General features: G+C 55.9%; 1 protein-coding gene across 1 annotated transcript; it reads right to left on the bottom strand.

The window, feature by feature from the left end:
• Positions 1–836: 836 nt before the first annotated feature.
• Positions 837–17,963, bottom strand: PRDM12 (PR/SET domain 12). The gene is made up of 5 exons (XM_021674014.2): positions 17,741–17,963; positions 15,811–16,001; positions 14,239–14,394; positions 3,788–3,899; positions 837–1,258 (listed from the first exon to the last, which is right to left on the bottom strand). The coding sequence occupies exons 1-5, from the start codon at positions 17,961–17,963 to the stop codon at positions 837–839; spliced, it is 1,104 nt and encodes a 367-aa protein (XP_021529689.2).
• Between the last annotated feature and the right edge of the window lie 1,005 nt (positions 17,964–18,968).

Raw genomic sequence — 18,968 nt, forward strand, 5'->3', positions numbered from 1 at the left:
TGTTGGAAGGGGCTGGGGGGAACTTTCGCCTTCCCCAGGCATGTCGTCACAGCTGAAGGGGAGGGGGCATTGGTCCAACTCCCTCATTTTACAGATGGGGAAACTGAGGCCCAAAACGGTGCAGGGTCTTGCTCGGGGTCCTACAGAGGTTTTCTGTTGTGCCTTTACTCTCAACCTGCCTGGCGCGCTGCAAAGAACTCCTTCCTCATCCATCCCCAGGAACCAGGTTTGGGGTAAGCTGGCCTAAAGGAGAGAGGGACCCAGAAGATGCAGGTCTCTCCGGGTCTCTTCTGGCTTCCGATGGACCCCAGTAGCCCGCGCCTGTCCAGGTTGCGTCAGGACTCCCGACACTTCAGGACACCAGTCCCAGGGAACAGAAGAGGAGATGGCGCCCCCCAAACCCCCACACCAGGCCGCACCCGGACGAGGAGGTCGCCCTCTCTCCATTCCGAAGCACCGGACTCTCGCTGGCGGAGATCGGGACTCCCCTTCCTCTGCTGAGGGGCCCTGGGGGGGCTCTAAGTCCGCTCTCCTGCCACCCACGAAGGGGATGCCAGCCTAGGCGCCCGGCTCTACAACAAGAGGGGAACTCCGGGCGGAGGTCGGGCAGGAGGACCCCCTCCCAGAGGAGGCGGCCGAGCAGCCGCACCAGCTGAGCGGCCTGGGCGAGGGACGCCGCGCTCAGTGCCCTCATCGGCGAGATGGGGCGAGGCGGGGGTGCCTGGGGGCCACTTCCGGGGCGCACCCCCAGCGCGCGGGGCCCCGCGACGGCGCCGGGCCGGGGATCTGGGCAGAGGGCGAGGGGCGCGCGGGGCCGGGCGGGGACGCGGGCGCGCTCACAGCACCATGGCCGGCAGGTGGTGCGCGGCTGCGGCGGCGGCGGCGGCGGCGGCGGCGGCGAGCGCGGGCGCGTGGGCGTGCGGGGCGGGCAGCGCAGGCGAGTGCGCCTGCAGCGCGGCGCTGGGCGGCCGGTGGCGCGCGCTCTTCTGGTGTGCGCGCAGGCCCGCCAGCTGCGAGTAGGCGCTCTGGCACACCTGGCACTTGTAGGGGCGCTCGCCCGTGTGCAGGCGCACGTGGTTGCGCAGCGTGGACGACTGGCTGAAGCGGCGGTTGCAGAAGCGGCACACGAAGGGCTTGTCCAGCGTGTGGATGCGCATGTGGGAGCGCAGGTTGCTGCGCGAGTTGAAGCCGCGGTGGCAGATGACGCAGCGCATGCGGCCCGCGGGGCCCGCCGCCGAGTCCGCCGGGTGGAAGTCCTCTGGCCGCGGGGCCAGGCGGGGAAAGGGAGACGGGGAAGGGGAGAGAGCAGCCCCGTTAGAACCGGCACCCCGCGGCCCGGGCCCCCAGCGCCCCCTGCCCGGGCCCTGTCCGCCCCCGAGGGTGGGTGCTGCTTAGACGGTGACAGACGGACGGGAGGGACAGCGAAGGGTCCCCTAGGGGGTCGGATAGGAGTTGGACTCCCGATCGCGATGCGAGACCTCCGGACTTAACGACTTATCCTCGCTGAACTTCAGCTTTCTCATCTGTAAAGTGGAAACCTAGCGCTGCCTCTCCGGGCGGGCCCACGGTTGCCCGAGAGGATGAGAAAAGACGTCGATGGAAAGTCTCTGCGCTAAGCACCCGACCTGCCTTAGCCGGTGTCTGAAGGGTGCCTGGACTGGAGCAGGTCTTCGATAGAAAGAAGCGATTATGATGGTCCCCGCCCACAAACCTTTCATTAACTCATCCCACAAACATTTACTGAGTGCCTACTCTGTGTCAGGGAACTGCGCCTTGGTTTTCTCCTTCCTGAAATGGAGGTAATATTAGCATCACCCTCATAAGCCTGGTAAGGATCAGTGAAAAAGTTTTGTTTTTGTTTTTTTTTCCAGTGTCTCGCTCCGTCATCCAGGCTGGAGTGCAGTGGCGCCATCTCAGCTCACTGCAGCCTCGATCTCCCTGGTTCAAGCGATCCTCCCACTTCAGCCTCCCAGGTAGCTGGGACCAAAGGCTCAGGCCATTACACCTGGCTAATTTTTAAATTTTTTTGTAGAGATGGGGTCTTGCCATGTTGCCTAGGCTGATCTGACACTCCTGGGCTCAAGTAATCCTCCTGTGCCTGCCTCCCAGTGCTGGGATTACAGGCATGAGCCACTGTGGCCGGCCTAGAGAAATTAATGTTTGTAAAACATCAGCTGCAGAGCAAGGGCTTAAAAAACAGTAGCTCCCGAGCCTCAGGACCGCTGACCACGGTGCTTCATGCCTATAATCCCAGTACTTTGGGAGGCAGAGGCAGGAGGATCATTTGATCCTATGATTCCAGACCAGCTGGACAACATGGCGAGACCCCATCTCTACAAAAAATTTTAAAAATTAGCCAGGTGTGGTGACACATGACTGTGGTCCCAGCTACCTGGGAGGCTGAAGTGGGAGGACAGCTTGAGGCTGCAGTGAACCAAGATCATGCTACTGCCAGCCTGGGTGACAGAGAGAGACCCTGTCTCAAAAATAAATAAAAAGATGGATAATAAAATTTCACAGGCCAGGTGCAGTGGCTCACACAGGTAATCTCAGCACTTTAGGAGGCCAAAGTGGGCAGATCGCTTGAGGTCAGGAGTTCGCAACCAGCTTGGCCAACATAGCAAAACCCCATCTCTACTAAAAACGCAAAAATTAGCTGGGTATGGTGGTGGGCGCCTGTAATCTGAGCTACTCTGGAGGCTGAGGCAGGAGAATCGCTTGAGCTTGGGAGGCAGAGGTTGCAGCAAGCCAAGACTGCACCACTGCACTCCAGCCTGAGTGGCAGAGTGAAACTTCATCTCAAAAAAAAAAAAAAAAATTCACAGAGGTTTTAGGAAGACCTAGTGGGATGATGGCTACCAAAGGTTTAGCCCAATTCTTTTTTTTTTTTAAGACAGAGTCTTGCTCTGTTGCCAGGCTCCAGGCCAGAGTGCAATGGTGCAACCCCGGCTCACTGCAACCTCTCCCTCCCAGGTTAAAGCAATTCTCCTGCCTCAGCCTCCCAAGTAGCTGGGACTACAGGTGCGCACCACCACGCCCAGCTAATTTTTGTACTTTTAGTAGAGACGGGGTTTCACCATGTTGGCCAAGATGGTCTCGATCTCTTGACCTCGTGATCCGCCCGTCTCAGCCTCCCAAAGTGCTAGGATTACAGACGTGAGCCACCACACCCGGCTTAGCCCAATTCTTGGCAAGAAATAGGTGTTGAGCAAATGGTCTCTGCTGTGATGGGCAGCGTCCCCCCAACACACACGCAGGCACATTCTGTCCTGCCCACCTTCTAAAGGCTTACACTGAGCATCTACTCTGTGCCAGGCCCTGCAGCAGACATCAGCGGCAGGGCAAGGAAATACACAGGTTGTCAGAGCCGGAAGGGAACTTAGAGATGATCTTGCCCAGCACCTTCCCTTTACAGATGAGGAAACTGAAGCACAGGGCATTTCCAAGACTGCACAGCAGAACTAGGACTCAGCCCAGGCTCCTGCTGCCCAGATCCTTTCTTCTCCTGCCACGCCTCATTGCCTCTCTGGTCTCCCCCACGTACTCCCCAGTCTCTTCTGGCCAGGAAGCAGGAGGACCATCTTCCACCAATGCCCGGCCCATGCAGCAGCTCCCGCGGCATCAGCCTCCTTGGACCTGCATGTCTTAGCTGCTCAATGCTGCCAGACATTGAACCAAGGTCCCTGGAGGCCGGAAGCTTCCCTGCCTCTCTCATTCTCTCTCTCTCGCCTTCCTGGACCCCCTCTCCATGGGTCTATGTCTCAGTGGCCCCATGGGGAAAACCTACCATGCTTGTTCTTTTTCTGGTCCTCCTCTAGCCCGGGCACACCAGGGATCCCCAGGAAGGTATTGTGTGAGTTTCCGTACCACACCAGCAGCTCCTGGTCCGGCGGGATCATCTGCAGGGAAGGGGGCAAGAGGAGGTCAGGGAGGCGGCAGCTGGGAGGTGAGAGTCGGGGATCTCTGAGCAGCCCTTCACAGCCAGGAGATCTGGACCCAGTGCCAGCCCCCAGAAAGCCACACAGGCCCATTTCCCCTGAGCCATCCCGGCAAACTGCACAAACACGAAAGGCCCTAGGATGTCAAGCCACTCTACTGGCCTCTCCCTGCCCAGGCCCTCTCGCCATCTCTGTCCAAGCTCCAGCCACAGGAGAGCTTCCAAGCTGATAGCACCAGAATGGACGCCTTGCAGCAAGCAGAAGTAATGGAAGATGGAAAACTAGAAAACTTTTCAATTCTTACGCAGGGGAACTAGAGTCAGCCAGCCCCCGGGGCTGCAGGGCTGAGCCAGATGTTTTCAAGGAGCGTGGGCTGTGGGGCACCCTAGAGTACTTGGCTACACCCTGTGGGGATAATGTTCGGGAAACATCTCTTACCCAAAGCTCCCATCAGCAGCCCACATCACGGGTACTTCCCGACCAAGCACAGGGCTCTGAGTGTCTCCGTGCATGCGGCAGACGCTAAAAAGCAGCATTTGGATGGATGAACACCTCTACCCCAGGAAACACTGGCGTGCACCGTTTTACACATCCTAGGTTGATGACAGAGAACCCCATGAATGGTGTTGGGGCTCTGCTGCTCTGAGGGAGGACCTGCCTCAGAATCATGGCGAAGGACGTTGGTGAGAGGGTTTTGCGGTGGCGATCCAGGGAGCCATAAGGGCCCTGCTCCTGGGATGGCACTGATCATAAACACCACACACTCCAGGACATCCCAAAGGGCCTGCCAGGCCTCTCTTGGAAGCCACTTACCCCTCCCAAGTGGGGAAGCTCCAGGCCCTAGCGAGGCAGGGCATATGAGAGAGGGGACACCTGTCACTCTCCCGAGGCCTGGATCCCAGAAGTGCTGGCCTTGGCACCTGCCCCTGGGGGCCACTGTCTGATGTGCCTGGAAAAACCCAGACACTCCCAGGCAACAGCTGGTTTGTTTTCCTGGTGGTTCCTTTTTTAGTTGAAGCACAAAAGATCACATGGGATTCCATCTAGAGGTGTCTGAAACCCAGGCAGGTGCGGTGGCTCATGCCTATAATCCCAGCACTTTGGGAGCCTGAGGCGGGTGGATCACCTGAGGTTAGAGGGTTGGAGACCAGCCTGGCCAGCATGGTGAAACCCTGTCCCTACTAAAAATACAAAAAACATTAGCTGGGCATGGTGGCACGTGCCTGTAATCCCAGCTACTTGGGAGACTAAGGCAGGAGATTTGCTTGAACCCAGGATGTGGAGGTTGTTGTGAGCCAAGATTGTGCCACTGCACTCCAGCCTGGGCAACAGAGCAAGACTCTGTCTCAAAAAAAAAACAACAAAAAAAAGCCGGGTGCGGTGGCTCACGCCTGTAATCCTAGCACTTTGGGAGGCTAAGGTGGGTGGATCACCTGAGGTCAGGAGTTCAACACCAGTCTGATCATCATGGTGAAACCTCATCTTTTTTTAAAAAAAAACAAAAAACAAAAAACAAATATAGAGTTGTCTGAAACCATGCCAGAGCCGGACCCCACACTGGCTTCCGTGGTCAGAGAGAAGCTCCCTCTGCCTCTGTCTGGTTCAGCCTGCAAAGCCAGCACTCAGAACTCTTGTTCACTGCATCTTCCTTCCTTGGTCAGAGCCTGGAAGACCCTCAGACCATCGCAGCAAGCTCTGCTCACCCCTGAGAAGGGGGAAGTGGAGGTCGGGTGCAGTGGCTCATACCTGTAATCCCAGCACTTTGGGAGGCCAAGGTGTGCAATTCCTTGAGGCCAGGAGTTTGAGACTAGCCTGGGCAACATAGCAAAACCCTGTTTCTACAAAAAAAAAAAAAAAAAAAAAAAAAAAGAAAGAAAAATTAGCCAGGCGTGGTGGCATATGCCTGTAGTCCCAGCTACTTGGGAAGCTGAGGCAGAATTGCTTGATCCCAGAAGGCAGAGGTTGCAGTGAGCTGAGATTGCACCATTACACTCCAGCCTGGGTGACAGAGCAAGACCCTGTCTCAAGAAAAAAAAAAAAGGGAAGGGGGGAGGGAGGTAGAAAGAAAAGGGGTGAGAACAGAGGGTGGGAGGGGGCCTAGGCGATGGTCATCCTCCTGAGACTCTGCCTAGAATCACCACATGCATTTCCATGTCCTCCCATGGTTCAGAACAGAGGATGGGAGGGGGCCTAGGCGATGGTCATCCTCCTGAGACTCTGCCTAGAATCACCACATGCATTTCCACGTCCTCCCATGGTTCACAGGGCATCATGGTGAGCCTCAGGGTCAGTAAGTGACAAGAAGCCAGCATGGAAACACCAAGTGCAGTCCCAGAAGCCACAGAAAGTTGGACGGCGCCTCCAAGAAAGTGGACAGATTAGAGTCTGGCACCACAGCGAGAGTCCTGGTGCCCTCTCTGCTCATTCACAGTCATAGCCGCTGTCCCGGAGGCCAGCAGGTCAGAGGTGGAGGCCTCAGCTGGAAAGGGGCAGAGAAGAAAGAGGTTCTGATCTGGGTGTTTTTCATTTGTTTGTTTTTCACAGTTTTAAAATTTTTACTTTTTTTCCAGACCTCACTGGGATGGAAGGAAGAGGTTTTGTGAACCTCCCAAAAACGCAGATGATGGAACTGAAATATTTCGCATAAATTAATTGTGAAGGAAGTGAGTCTATCAGATGGTGCAGATGAGCCCTCTCTCACCAGGTCCCTGTGTGACCTCAGGCAAGTCACTTGGCTTTTCTGTGCTCCTCAAATGAGGGGGTCAAGGAACATGGTCCCTGAGGTGCCCCCAACTCTTAAGACTCTGGTTGTAAGTCACCTCCAACATTGTGCCAATCCTTGGCTTCAAGTCTTGGCTGAAACCAGACATGCTGATGTCATGGTTCTTTGAAAGCAATCCGCACCCTCATTGAACACACCCTGCAGAGGGTTCCCACCCAGTCTGGAGTCAGACATGTGGGGGTCCACCAGGGCTCCCCTCTGCTGAGCAAGAGACCTTGGTCAAGTTCCCTCACATCACGGGGCCTGTTTCCTCACATTGCCATGGCCTCACTAAGTGGTTTTTGGGGTGCAGCAGAACCATATGCACAAAGCTCTTGGCACAGTCCAGACGTGGAAGCGCCAGCGATTATTTTACTGGAGCTCGCCTACCTCTCAGAGAAGCTGGCAGCGGTTTCTGGCACATCCAAGTCCCTGCAGGAATGCTCACTGATCAAGCAGCGTGGCAGAGGCCACAGGAACCGTGGAAGCCCAGGGTGACCTTGGGTTCTGTCTTCAGTGTCCAGCAAGAGCACAGGCTGGGCGCGAATACTCCAATGATGCCAGCCCCATGAAGGTACTCCCACTTCCCAGCCCCATCTCCCCCAGAAGAGAAGCCAACTCCTCCAGCAAAGATGTGGGATGAGATGGGAGGCTCAGGGAGCCCCAGCTGAACTCTGCCTCCAGGCTGCAGGTCTGGGGGTCATCAAATACTAAGCCAACACCAGCCTTTTAATTTTAATTAAAAGCAACTATTATTAAATATCAAATAAATATAGTAACAGTAGGCAGGGCCCGGTAGCTCATGCCTGTAATCCCAGCATTTTGGGAGGACAAGGTGGGCGGATCACTTCAGGTCAGAAGTCTGAGACCAGCTTGGCCAACATGGTGAAACCCTATCTCTACTAAAAATACAAAAATTAGCCAGATGTGGTAGCATGTGCCTGTAATCCCACCTGCTCAGGAAGCTGACGCAAGAGAATCGCCTGAACCTAGAAGGCAGAGGTTGCAGTGAGCCGAGATTGAGCCACTGCACTCCAGTCTGGGTGACAGAGCAAGACTCCATCTTGGGCAAAAAAAAAGGAGTTTTGCTAGGTGCGGTGGCTCATGCCTATAATGCCAGCACTTTGGAAGGCTGAGACAGGCGGATCACTTGAGGTGAGGAGTTCGAGACTAGCCTGGTCAACATGTGAAACCCTGTCTCTACTAAAAATACAAAATTAGCCAGGCATGGTGGTACAGACCTGTAATCTTGGCTACTCAGGAAGCTGAGGCAGCAGAATCGCTTGTACCCAGGAGGAGTAGGTTGCAGTAAGCCGAGATTGTGCCACTGCACTCCAGCCTGGGCGACAGAGCTAGACTCCATCTCAATAAATAAATCAATAAAATAACATAAGAGCTCTGATGGGGACCATTGTAGTTATAAGGGTGAGTTATTTATTTACTATGAATTTTTTTTTTTTGAGACAGTCTTGCTCTGTTGCCCAGGGTAGAGTGCAGTGGTGTGATCTTGGCTCACTGCAACCTCTGCCTCCAGGGTTCAAGTGGTTCTCCTGCCGAGTAGCTGGGACTACGGGTGCCCGTCACCATGCCTGGCTAATTTTTGTATTTTTAGTAGAGACGGGGTTTCACCATCTTAGCCAGGCTGGTCTCGAACTCCTGACCACATGATCCACCCACCTCAGCCTCCCATGGTGCTGGGATTACAAGTGTGAGCCACCCGACCTAGAATGCTTTTAATGTACTAAAATTCATTTTACTAATGAATTTAAAAATTAAAACAGCGATGCAGACAAATGGACCAAATTGTATAAACATGTAACGGGTATAAAATGAGAAGTCACTGCCACTCTGGATGCCATCCACTGTCACTGGGTTGCTGTGCATCTCTCCCCAGAAGGATTTGCCATTTTGAGACTATTTTAAAATGCTGACTTAAGGTTCATGGAGACTAGCATGATGCCATCTACATCATGCCTCTGACTTTTTAAAAAATAGGCCGGGCGCGGTGGCTCAAGCCTGTAATCCCAGCACTTTGGGAGGCCGAGGCGGGTGGATCACGAGGTCAAGAGATCGAGACCATCCTGGTCAACATGGTGAAACCCCGTCTCTACTAATACAAAAAAAAAATTAGCTGGGCACGGTGGCGCGTGCCTGTAATCCCAGCTACTCAGGAGGCTGAGGCAGGAGAATTGCCTGAACCCAGGAGGCGGAGATTGCGGTGAGCCGAGATCGCGCCATTGCGCTCCAGCCTGGGTATCAAGAGCGAAACTCCGTCTCAAAAAAAAAAAAAAAAAAAAAAAAAATAATGAGCATATATTCTATACACACACACACACAAATTATTTTTTAATAGCAAGGAAATCAATTAAAAAGAGCCTACAGGCTGGGCGTGGTGGCTCACACCGGTAACCTCAGAACTTTGAGAGGACGAGGTGGGTGGATCACTTGAGGCCAGGGGTTCAAGACAAGCCTGGCCAACTTGACAAAACCCTGTCTCTACTAAAAATATAAAAATTGGGCTGGGCATGGTGTCTCATGACTGTAATCCCAGCACTTTGGGAGCCTGAGGCGGGCGGATCATGAGGTCAGGAGTTCGAGACCAGCCTGCCCAACATAGTGAAACCCCGTCTCTACTAAAAATACAAAAATGAGCCAGGTGTGGTGGCAGGCACCTGTAATCCCAGCTACTTGGGAGGCTGAGGTAGGAGAATCGCTTGAACCTGGGAGGCGGAGGCTGCAATGAGCCGAGATAGTGCCATTGTACTCTAGCCTGGGTGACAGAGCAAGACGCTGCCTCAAAAAAAAAAAAAAAAAAGAAAGAAAGAAAAAAAAAATTAACTGGGAGTGGTGGTGCATGCCTGTACTCACATCTATTCATGTGACTGAGGCACGAGATTCGCTTAATCGCTTGAACTCAGGAGGTGGAGGTTGTGGTGAGCTGAGTACTCCAGCCTGGGAGACAGAACAAAATTGTCTCCAAAAGAAAAAAAAAAGAGCCTACTGGAATTGAGAATGACGTATATTTCCAGCCAGCTAGAAGCCAGCAGCAGCAGGGAGACAGCCTCACCTGCCCAGTGGCAGGGGAACTGGGAGTCTCTCTGCCCTTCAGTGTCCCCTGCCCAGGCCTCTGGTGTCTGCCTGCTCACAGGTACCTTCCATAAACAAACTTCTACGATCAAGCCCAGGAAACCCTGGAACCTGCAGCTTCTTCCCTGGAACCCGCAGCTTTTTCCCTGGAACCCTGGGCTGACTGTGCAGAGGCTCCCAGGGTCCCACCAGCCAACCGCCTGGATGCAAAGACCAGCCACCGTGGCCTGTAGGCCCCCTCGGCAGCACTGACTCTTCACTGCTGAGACTTGGGCCTGGCCTGCAGCCAGGCTCTCTGCTGGGGCTCGGAGAAGCAGGATCAGCTGGTCTTTCACTTTTCTGGGGAGTAGGGATAGGCTTAGAACACAAAACAAACAAAGCAATTCCCAAAGGAACCGAGTCCTGTACCACAAAATCTACATCAGCAAAACTCTGGAACACCAGTGCCTGAGTCTTTTGTTGACAAATAGACATACCCTCTCAACGTGCTTCTCAACCATCCCTATCAGCCCAGAAGGCCTGTCCTGCCCCGCTTTCTGAATTTTTATTATAAATTGGAAATGACAGAATTTTTGACTAGTTTTCCTGCTGTAAATTCATGTCCTCCCACTGAACATGCTCCCTGGAGACTGCAAATACCCTCCCCTTCTCCAGGGAGCCACAGCCCCAGGGTAAAAGGATCTCAATGTCATCTGGACAAACATCAATTTCCATTGTACCACAGATGTCCCGACACACCAATTAATAGAGTTCCAGCAAATAGATATTGGCCAGGGAGGCCACATGGCATGGTGATTCAGCACTCCAGCTCTGGGGTCAGACGAGCCTGGGTTTCAATCACAGCTCAACGACCTTCCGTAATCTCCCTGAACATTTTAATTTTACCACCATAAAAATGGGGATAGTAATAGAGAGCAGCACCCCAAGGGCTGAGCAGATTCTATTTTTTAAAAGTTACTGCCCAGGTGCAGTGGCTCACACCTGTAATCCCAGCACTTTGGGAGGCTGAAGCGGGTGGATCACTTGAGGTCAGGAGTTCGAGACCAACCTGGCCAACATGGGGAAATCTACTAAAAATACAAAAATTAGCCTGGTGTGGAGCCTGTAATCCCAGCTACTTGGGAGGCAGGAGAATTGCTTGAACCTGGGAGGCAGAGGTTGTGGTGAGCCAAGATTGTACCACTACACCCCAGCCTGGACAACAGAGTAAGACTCTGTCTCAAAGAAAAAAAAAGTTGCTAAGCCCCTTTTATTCCTTCATTTAGTGGCCACTTGCTATGTGCTAGGCACTTTCTAGAACTGTCATTTTGGGCACCTGAGGTTATAGTACATTCTGTGACTGGAGTAAGCCAGGAGGTTCCCCAGGGACCACGTCAGTGGATCTGGCCAGTTGCACACCCTGCTGGGGACCCTCCACTCACCGCCTGGGCTCTAAAGCCCCGTTGCCTTTGTCTCTGTTGAGAGGGTTGTTATTCTGTATTTATGGAAAGTTTTAGAGCAGCAATAGTATATTCTGCTTGTTGAATAAAGATGTTCCTTCCTATTTTTGGCAAGTAATGGGTTATTGTTATGAAATATGAATAACGGTTCTGAGTGGCAGAAAGTTCAAGAAAACATCACCGTAGAGGTCATTGTCCTTGGTTAACTCACCCACGTGCACAGAACAAACAGCCGACTGATTCCTGAGGCATCCCAGGGGTGGCCTGGGGAGCAGCAGTGTCTTCTGGTCTAGCTCAGAAGGGCTGCGTGAGCGCCGGGCCTCAGCCTCATCTCCAGGGTGGAATTTATCCGGTAAGTGGAATCTGACATTTTGACGAAATGGTTTCCAAAAAAATGTATCCAAATTTACTTTAAAAGTAAAATGTGTGGCATTGTGCTTTCTTGTCCTTCACACCAACAGTCCCTTCTCAGAAGGGAAAGCATTGATAGCCGAATCAGTGGACCTGTCTGTTTCACGTAGATGATAGTGTGTGTGAGTGCGTCCTGATCCTCTTTTTTTTTTTTTTTATTGTTGTTGAGGTGGAGTCTCACTTTGTCACTCAGACTGGAGTACAGTGGTGCTGATCTCAGCTCACTACAACCTCCAACTCCCGGGTTCAAGCGATTCTCCTGCCTCAGCCTCCCAAGTAGCTGGGATTACAGGCACCTGCCACCACGCTTGCTTAATTTTTGTACTTTTAGTAGAGACAGCGTTTCACCATGTTGGCCAGGCTGGTCTCCAACTCTTGACCTCAGGCTATTTGTCCACCTCAGCCTCCCAAACTGTTGGGATTACAGGCGTGAGCCACCATCCCTGCCTGATCCTTTTTCAACGTAAATTCCCGATCGAATGTAGATGACCATTTTTCCTAATCCTATACATTCAGATGCTTCCTCGAAGATATTCTACAGCTCCTTGCCCTTGGACTGAATTTCTAAATATCTAATCATATTTCCTGATTAGAAATATTAGTTTGTTTGGCTTCTAGCTGGTGTGACCTGCACAGCCAGATGAGACTCAGGCCCCCACGTCTGCCCCAGCCTGGAGCCCTCTTGCCAAAATGATGTAGGTCTGTCTCCTATGTTCACACGAGTGTGTGTAGGGGGGTGAGGGGAGTGGGAGTCCTCCATTGCATCTGTATCAGGATGGCTGAGAAGGAGGGTACCAGGGTGAAGATGTGTGTGAGACGGTGGTGGGGTGAGGATCTGGGAAGGTGCATTCTGTTAGGTGTGGGGCTCAACTACGCTGGAAGTCAATTCTAGGATGTGGTGGCCCAGCCAGATGGTCACAGGAGCCACCTCTGTCCTGGGCCTGGGCCACCTTCAGTCCTCTCTGCACCCTGCCCCACAGCCATCCTACCTCACTTGAAGCCCAATCCAGGAACCACTCACCTGTTTCTTATCCTCCACTTCCTGCTCATCCAAGCACCCCCCTCAGCTGGGACCCAGGCTAGGCCCTCTGCTATCACCTCTGGGAGAGTCCCTGGGGCCTTGTTACTCACGGACAACCAAAGGAACCCGTCCCAGAAGCTACTAGGCCCTGGCGCCCCCAGGGGTCTTAGAAAGAGCTTCAGGATCTGAGTCCTGGGGAGAAAATGGAACATGGACTAAAGGTCAGTCGTTCTCTGGTCCTCCAGAACACCCGAAAAACTCCACCAAGCCCCAGCCCCACCCCACAGGGAGCAGAGAAGTGTGATAGGAAGAGCCTGACCACTTCTGCACAGCACTTGCCACCAGCCTATTCCCACCAGCCGTCAGGTGGCTTCCCTCTACTCCTGGGCCAGATTTCCTGCCAAGGGACACTGTCCAGGGCGGGTCCCTGTGTGGGCCTGCCTGGTGACCAGCTCTCTGCTTGGTTTGCACCCTCAGCCCCTGCGTAGCCACCTGGAGCTTTCCTGACTCTGCCCAAGCACTGCCCTGCCAGGAAGCCCTCCTCTTCCCATCCTCCTCTGAACCTTCCTGGCTCAGCCTCACCCCCGCCACACCACAGGAAGTGATATTTACCTGTCTGTTATCTTTTTTTTTTTTTTTTTTTTTTTTTGAGATGGAGTCTCACTGTGTCACCCAGGCTGGAGTACAGTGGCACAATCTTAGCTCACTGCAACCTCTGTCTCCTGTGTTCAAGCCACCTCTGTCCTGGGCCTGGGCCTCCAGAGTAGCTGAGATTATAGGCTCCTGCCACCACGCCCAGCTAATTTTTGTATTTTTAGTAGAGGTTAGTGAACTCCTAACCTCAGGAGTTCACCCACCTCGGCCTCCCAAAGTGCTGAGATTACAGGTGTGAGCCACTGCGTCCAGCCTGTTATCTGGCCCTGTCTCCTCTGAGAAGGCTCAGGAAGCGCAGCTATTAGTGCTAACGATCTCCCCAGATGCCCTGCAAAATTCCCAAGTCCACTGCCACCGAGGGAGACCAGGTTTTCTGGTCTATAAACTGTAAATAATCACAAAATCCTCCTCTGGGGGTCCGTGGGGATTAAAGGCCACACTGCATATCTATGATCTGAAAGCCTGACACATGGGGAGCCATCGCTGAGACTGGGCTCGTGAGCCATAAGCCACTGGTGCCCATGCATGCAGGATGAGGGACCTCAGACAGCTAAATGGTGGCAGACACACGCCCTGCCTCCCCACCAACGCGTTCCCTGGGCTGCCTCTCCGACCCCTGAACCTTGGGACACCCTCAGCCAACCTCCAGGGACCTCACTATTGAGATGCTCGTGACATTCCCAATGGCATCAAGTTGAGAGTTCCATCCTTTCTGATCTGCAGCAGAAAGCTTCGTGTGGAGGTCACACACCGGAGAGCAGAGTGTCTGGAGACCAGCTGTCTGCCACAGCCGCATGGCCTGAGCAGGGCTGGCTAGGCCAGTGTCGGGTCCCCACTGTCCGCTGTGGTTCCTGGACGCCACTGCCCTGCACACCTCCCCCCGTCAGGTTCACTGGTTGGTCCCTGCACAACGGTGCACACACACACCTCGATGGCCTTGTAGAAGATGCTGGTGCCGATCTGGACCACCTCCAGGTTCTGCTCCTGCTCGTTACGTGCACACTTGATGTAGGTCATCCAGCTCCGGTGGTCCTCCTGGCTGGCATCGATGAAGTAGCGCACCGTGCCATCCTCGTTGAACACCTGGGCACAGATGGATCAAAGATCAGGTAAGGCAGGGCTATGCCACGTGTATGATCTTCCAGACACACACACACACACACACACACACACACACACACACACGCACTCCATCCTCACAGCAGCCCCGGGAAGTGGATAAAGCTCCGTTTTCCAGCCGTGGAAAGGAGGCTGGAGACGTGCTGGGACTTGCCTGAGGCTAGCCATCTGGAAGTGGCCCACAGGGGGTCAGTCTGCAGGGCACGATGGGCTGACCAAGATCCATGATCCTGTTGCCATGTCCTCCCTGCCCTCAGAAGAAAAGAGTCTCCAAGGTGTCACTGCCCAAAGTGGCCCTGAGCTCTTTCAGGGGATGCAGAGGTGCTCCCCACGACACTGAGAACATCAGCCAGGGCCTCAGAGAGGGAGGGCACTGGAGCCCAGGAGGGAGGACGGGCTCGCTGTGGCACTCTAGCTTGGTCTAAACCCCTTCACGGGAGCTGCCAAGGCCACTCAGAAGTCAAACTGGACCCCAACTTCCTGACCCAGCAACTGGAAAAGGTAGTTAGTGGCCCAGGCCTCCAGGGGAGGGAGAAGATGAGGTCAGGAGAGGCCTCTGGGCCATTACCCAGTTCTATCAAGTTGGGCTTCTTCAGGGTCTGCCAGGAGGGTGCTGGTTGAGAGGAGTGGGTGAGGGAATGGGACTAGGAAGGGGGTGCACCAGTCTGGCCTCAGTGGGTTTCCTATCCTGCAAGGTAGGAGGAAGTACAGTGGGTCCCTCCCTGGCACCCATCACAGTGAGGGGTGGGAAGGCGTAGGATGGAAGCCTCTTGGAGCTGTGGTTTCCCTCCGTAAAATGGGAATAGTAAGGCACGGGCTGCTGAGGTCATCCGTGACTCAGGCTGGGGACACAGAAGCTGACTCAATGGCAGCTCAGCCGCAGTCATTGTGAATGTCATTCTGCCTTCACCAGGCATTCTCCTTTCCAGCCCCACCTCACCCCCAGGCCAGGACTGGCCTTGAGCGGCTTTCCTGGAGCTGCTTCCCAGCGCAGGGAAAGAATGTAAGCTGGGAGGTCACCTGGAGGGCGGGCGGTGGGGACCCTGGATAAGTGACCTGGCTGCTCTGGGTCTCAGTACCCTCATCTACCAAGTGGAGCCAACAACAGTCCTGCTCTGCCCGGGTGTCCTGGAGGAAGGAGGGTCGGATATTCCCCTGCCTTCTGAGGCAGCAAGGTGTTGGGATGAGCTCCAGGTTCGGGGTGAGCTCCAGGTTCAGGGTGAGCTCCAGGTTCGGGTGAGCTCCAGGTTCAGGCGGCTTAGAGTCCCGGCTCAGGGGGTTGTCCAGGCCAGGAGTGCCCGCTGCTTCCATCCCGGGTCCCACCCTGGGCCAGCGCTCCCCCACCCCCGCACCCGCCCCTCGTCTCCAGCCCGCGCCTACCTCCCACATGAGGTTGTTGTTCTTGCAGATGTCCACATGCTCTGGGGCGATCACCCGGCCGGTGAAGGGGCCCATCTCGGTGCCCGCCTTGATCCACGTCTTGGAGAAGATGCCGAGACCCTCGCCAGGGATGGAGCTCTGCGCGATGATCACCTCCGCCGGCAGCACCAAGCTGGACAGCTTCTGCACCTCTGCGGCGGCGGGGGCAGGAAAACCGGTCAGAGCCGGAGGCAGCCAGGCCTGGCTCTTCCTTCCCCGCTGGGACCCAGGCTTCGGTCCTGCCCAGACTGGCCAACCCCAAATCGGCCCCAGATCCAGAGAGGTCACCCAGGTGTTGGGGGCAGTCGGATGCGCGGAGGCTCAACGGCCTCTCCTCTGTTTGCAACCCGGGGACCCTCCGTGCCCTGGAAAGCCAGTGGTGCGTTGGGGATCATTTTTAAAAGCGGGTTTTAGTCTCTCCACGAATCCTCAAAACATTCACAACTTCTTCCTTCCTCTGCCCCAGAAAAGTTTTTAAGAATTAGTGAACCAACGGCAGTGAGCGGTTTTAGGCACGAGGAAACTGCGGCCAAGTCCCGCAAGGAGGTGAAGGCCAACCCGAGGCTCTTTCACCTAGCCGGGTTCCGGAAGCCCACTATGCGTCCGGGCTCTGGGCACTGGCAGAGGAGCCCGGACGTGGTCAGCACTGGGGACAGACCTCGGGCTGGAAGGCGTTGAAGGTGCCAAAGAAACAGCAGCGGGCAGCAGCTGGCCAGGCTCCGCGCTCGCTGTGTGACCCCGGGCGCTCCGAGTCCCTCTCTTCTCCCAGGCCCTGGGGTGCCAGGGAGGGCAGCGCCCGGGCTCAGATAAACCCTGATGTCCTCTCTCTGGACTGGGAGGAGCCGCGGCGGCACTCAGCCCCCCGAGGGTTCCCCTCTCGGGCCTCTGCGGCCAGGCTGGGAGCTGCGAGGCGCACAGGGGCGGCCTCCATGTCTTACAAGGTTCCCCTCTAAGCTACCTGGGAAAATACCCGGCGAGCGGGCCGGCTGAAAGGGGGGGTTAAACGGTGTCCATTGCGGCGCGGCGGGCAATTTGTCACGCTGTTAAAGTGATCGCATTCACTCGGCTCCATTCGAAACAAATTGCTAATTCTAAATTCATTAGCCCTGGAAGAATGCTGTAGCAGTAAATTGTAGCTCAATGCGGAGGGGACTTGTTTAAAAGGGGCCGAGGAATTCCCCTTACAAAAAGGGGGGATTAGATGGTTGACATAGCGTGAATGGAAGTGGAATTAGTCTTCACGGTAAATTAAGAGAGGAACAGAAATCGTAAAGGGGGAAAAGAGGGCGACGCGCAGAGAAGCCAGAGCCGGGGAAAGATATTGTTTGCGGGTTGATGAATGAGGAATAAGAACTTGAGACATCTTAAAGAAAAGAAACTTTTCTCGCTCTCTCTTTCTCTCCCTCGCTCTCCCCGCGGCTTTTTCTCCCCGCCTGCCCGCCCTCCGCCCCCTCCCCAGCCCCGGCTGCCTTTTAAAGTTCTTGGTTTAAGTGGGAACTTTCGCGGGTCAAGCCCAAGTTAACTAAATGAATTTAAAACCCCTTCTTTTTGAGTCAACTGCTATTACACGCCTAGTAAGGCTTTAAATGCCGGGAACCCGCCAGCTCTAGCGCGGGAGGGGAAGGGAGGGGCCGGCGGGGGCGACGGGGTCGCCGGGATCTGTCCTTGAGCCGTGTGGGCTGCGGAGCTGCTCTGCGACCCACCTCTGCCTGGCGGCTCGCGCCTTGGCTTGACCCACGGGGAAACTGAGGTGCACGGAGCGCCGGGAGCGCCCAAGGTGGCGCGAGCAGCAGTGAGGCCGGGTATCCCAACCGCGTCTCGTGCACCGCCAGGACCGGAATAAGGGTTACCGGGAGGAGGGGTGGCGCCGGGCCCCGACGGCTGGACTCACCGCCCGAGAAGGACTGCGCGAGCACCTCGGCGGTGAAGGCCGTCTTGGGGCTGGCGTGGTGGCTCTTGTCCTCGAAGAGCTGCTCCCCGAGCACGTTGCGCCAGCGGCCGTACAGGAAGCTGTGCAGGATGTCGGAGGTGATGACCTCGGCCAGCGCCAGCCCTGGCGCCTTCAGCCCCGTCTTGAGCACCAGGGCCTCAGCCGGGAGCACGGAGCCCATCATGGGCGGCCCGGGGCTCCCCGGCGCCGGGTGGTGGCCCGGCCGACGGGGGAGGTGGGCGAGCGAGAGGGGAGCCCAAGGAGCGAGAGGAGAGGGCTGCGAAGGAGAAGAAACAGGAGCAGGGGGAGGACGGAGAGGAGGAGGACACAGGAGGGAGCGGGAGGTGAGGGGGCGGCTGGTGGAAAGTGAACGAGGGGGAGACAGGCAGAGAGGAAGAGAGATGGGGAAATCTGCAGAGATGGCAGAGGCGGCGCAGAGGGTGGAGAGACGCGGGTGGAGGCGGAGGCGGGTGCAGGGGGTGCGGGGTGGGAGAGAGGCGGGTGGTTGCCGGAAAGCGGCAGCGAGGGGCTCTCAGACGCGCGCTAGCCTCTCGCACACCCGGCCGGGGCCGTCTTCCCCTTGGCAAAATCTCAGCGCCTTTATAGGAGCCGCAGTGACCCTCCTAATTGGTTATTAATGACCCCCTGACGTCGGAGGACAGACTTGTACCCGGCCGGGCTCGAGGAGCTTCGTCGGGAGAGCGCGAGGGGCGGGGGCGCGAGGACCACTCCGAACAGTCCCCCTCCACTCCTCCCTCCCCTCCCTGGTCCTTCCTTCCCCCTCCTGTTTTTTCTTCTCTCCCCGTGGGAAGCGCCGGGCAGGGAGGGAGGCTCTGCGGGCTGTGAGGAGAGGAGGGGACCGAGCAGGGGAGGGGGGCAGCGAGGCTCGCCAGGACTCCAGGGAGCGGGGTGCACCAGAGGGGACGCCTAGCTTCGGGCCCCGCGCTACCTTCAGGCCTGAAGCACGCTCACCCGCCTGGCCCAGCCCCGGGGTGCACCTTTCCTCTGCTGCTCCGGCCGGCCGGTCCAGCCCTGCACAGCTCTCCCTCCCTGGCCCGGGCCCGCGTCCTCTTCCCTCCGCGGCCCTGCACTCCCCCGGCCGCCACAGTCGCCCCAAGCTCGCGCGCAGCCCCGGTGGCCACGAGGATCCCCTGCGCAGACGGCGCTGCCGAAGCCGGCGCTTAGCTTC

Source organism: Aotus nancymaae, unplaced genomic scaffold (genome assembly GCF_030222135.1).
Source record: "Aotus nancymaae isolate 86718 unplaced genomic scaffold, 86718_ANA_hifiasm-v0.15.2.pri h1tg000003l, whole genome shotgun sequence".
NCBI classification, from domain to species: Eukaryota; Metazoa; Chordata; class Mammalia; order Primates; family Aotidae; genus Aotus; species Aotus nancymaae.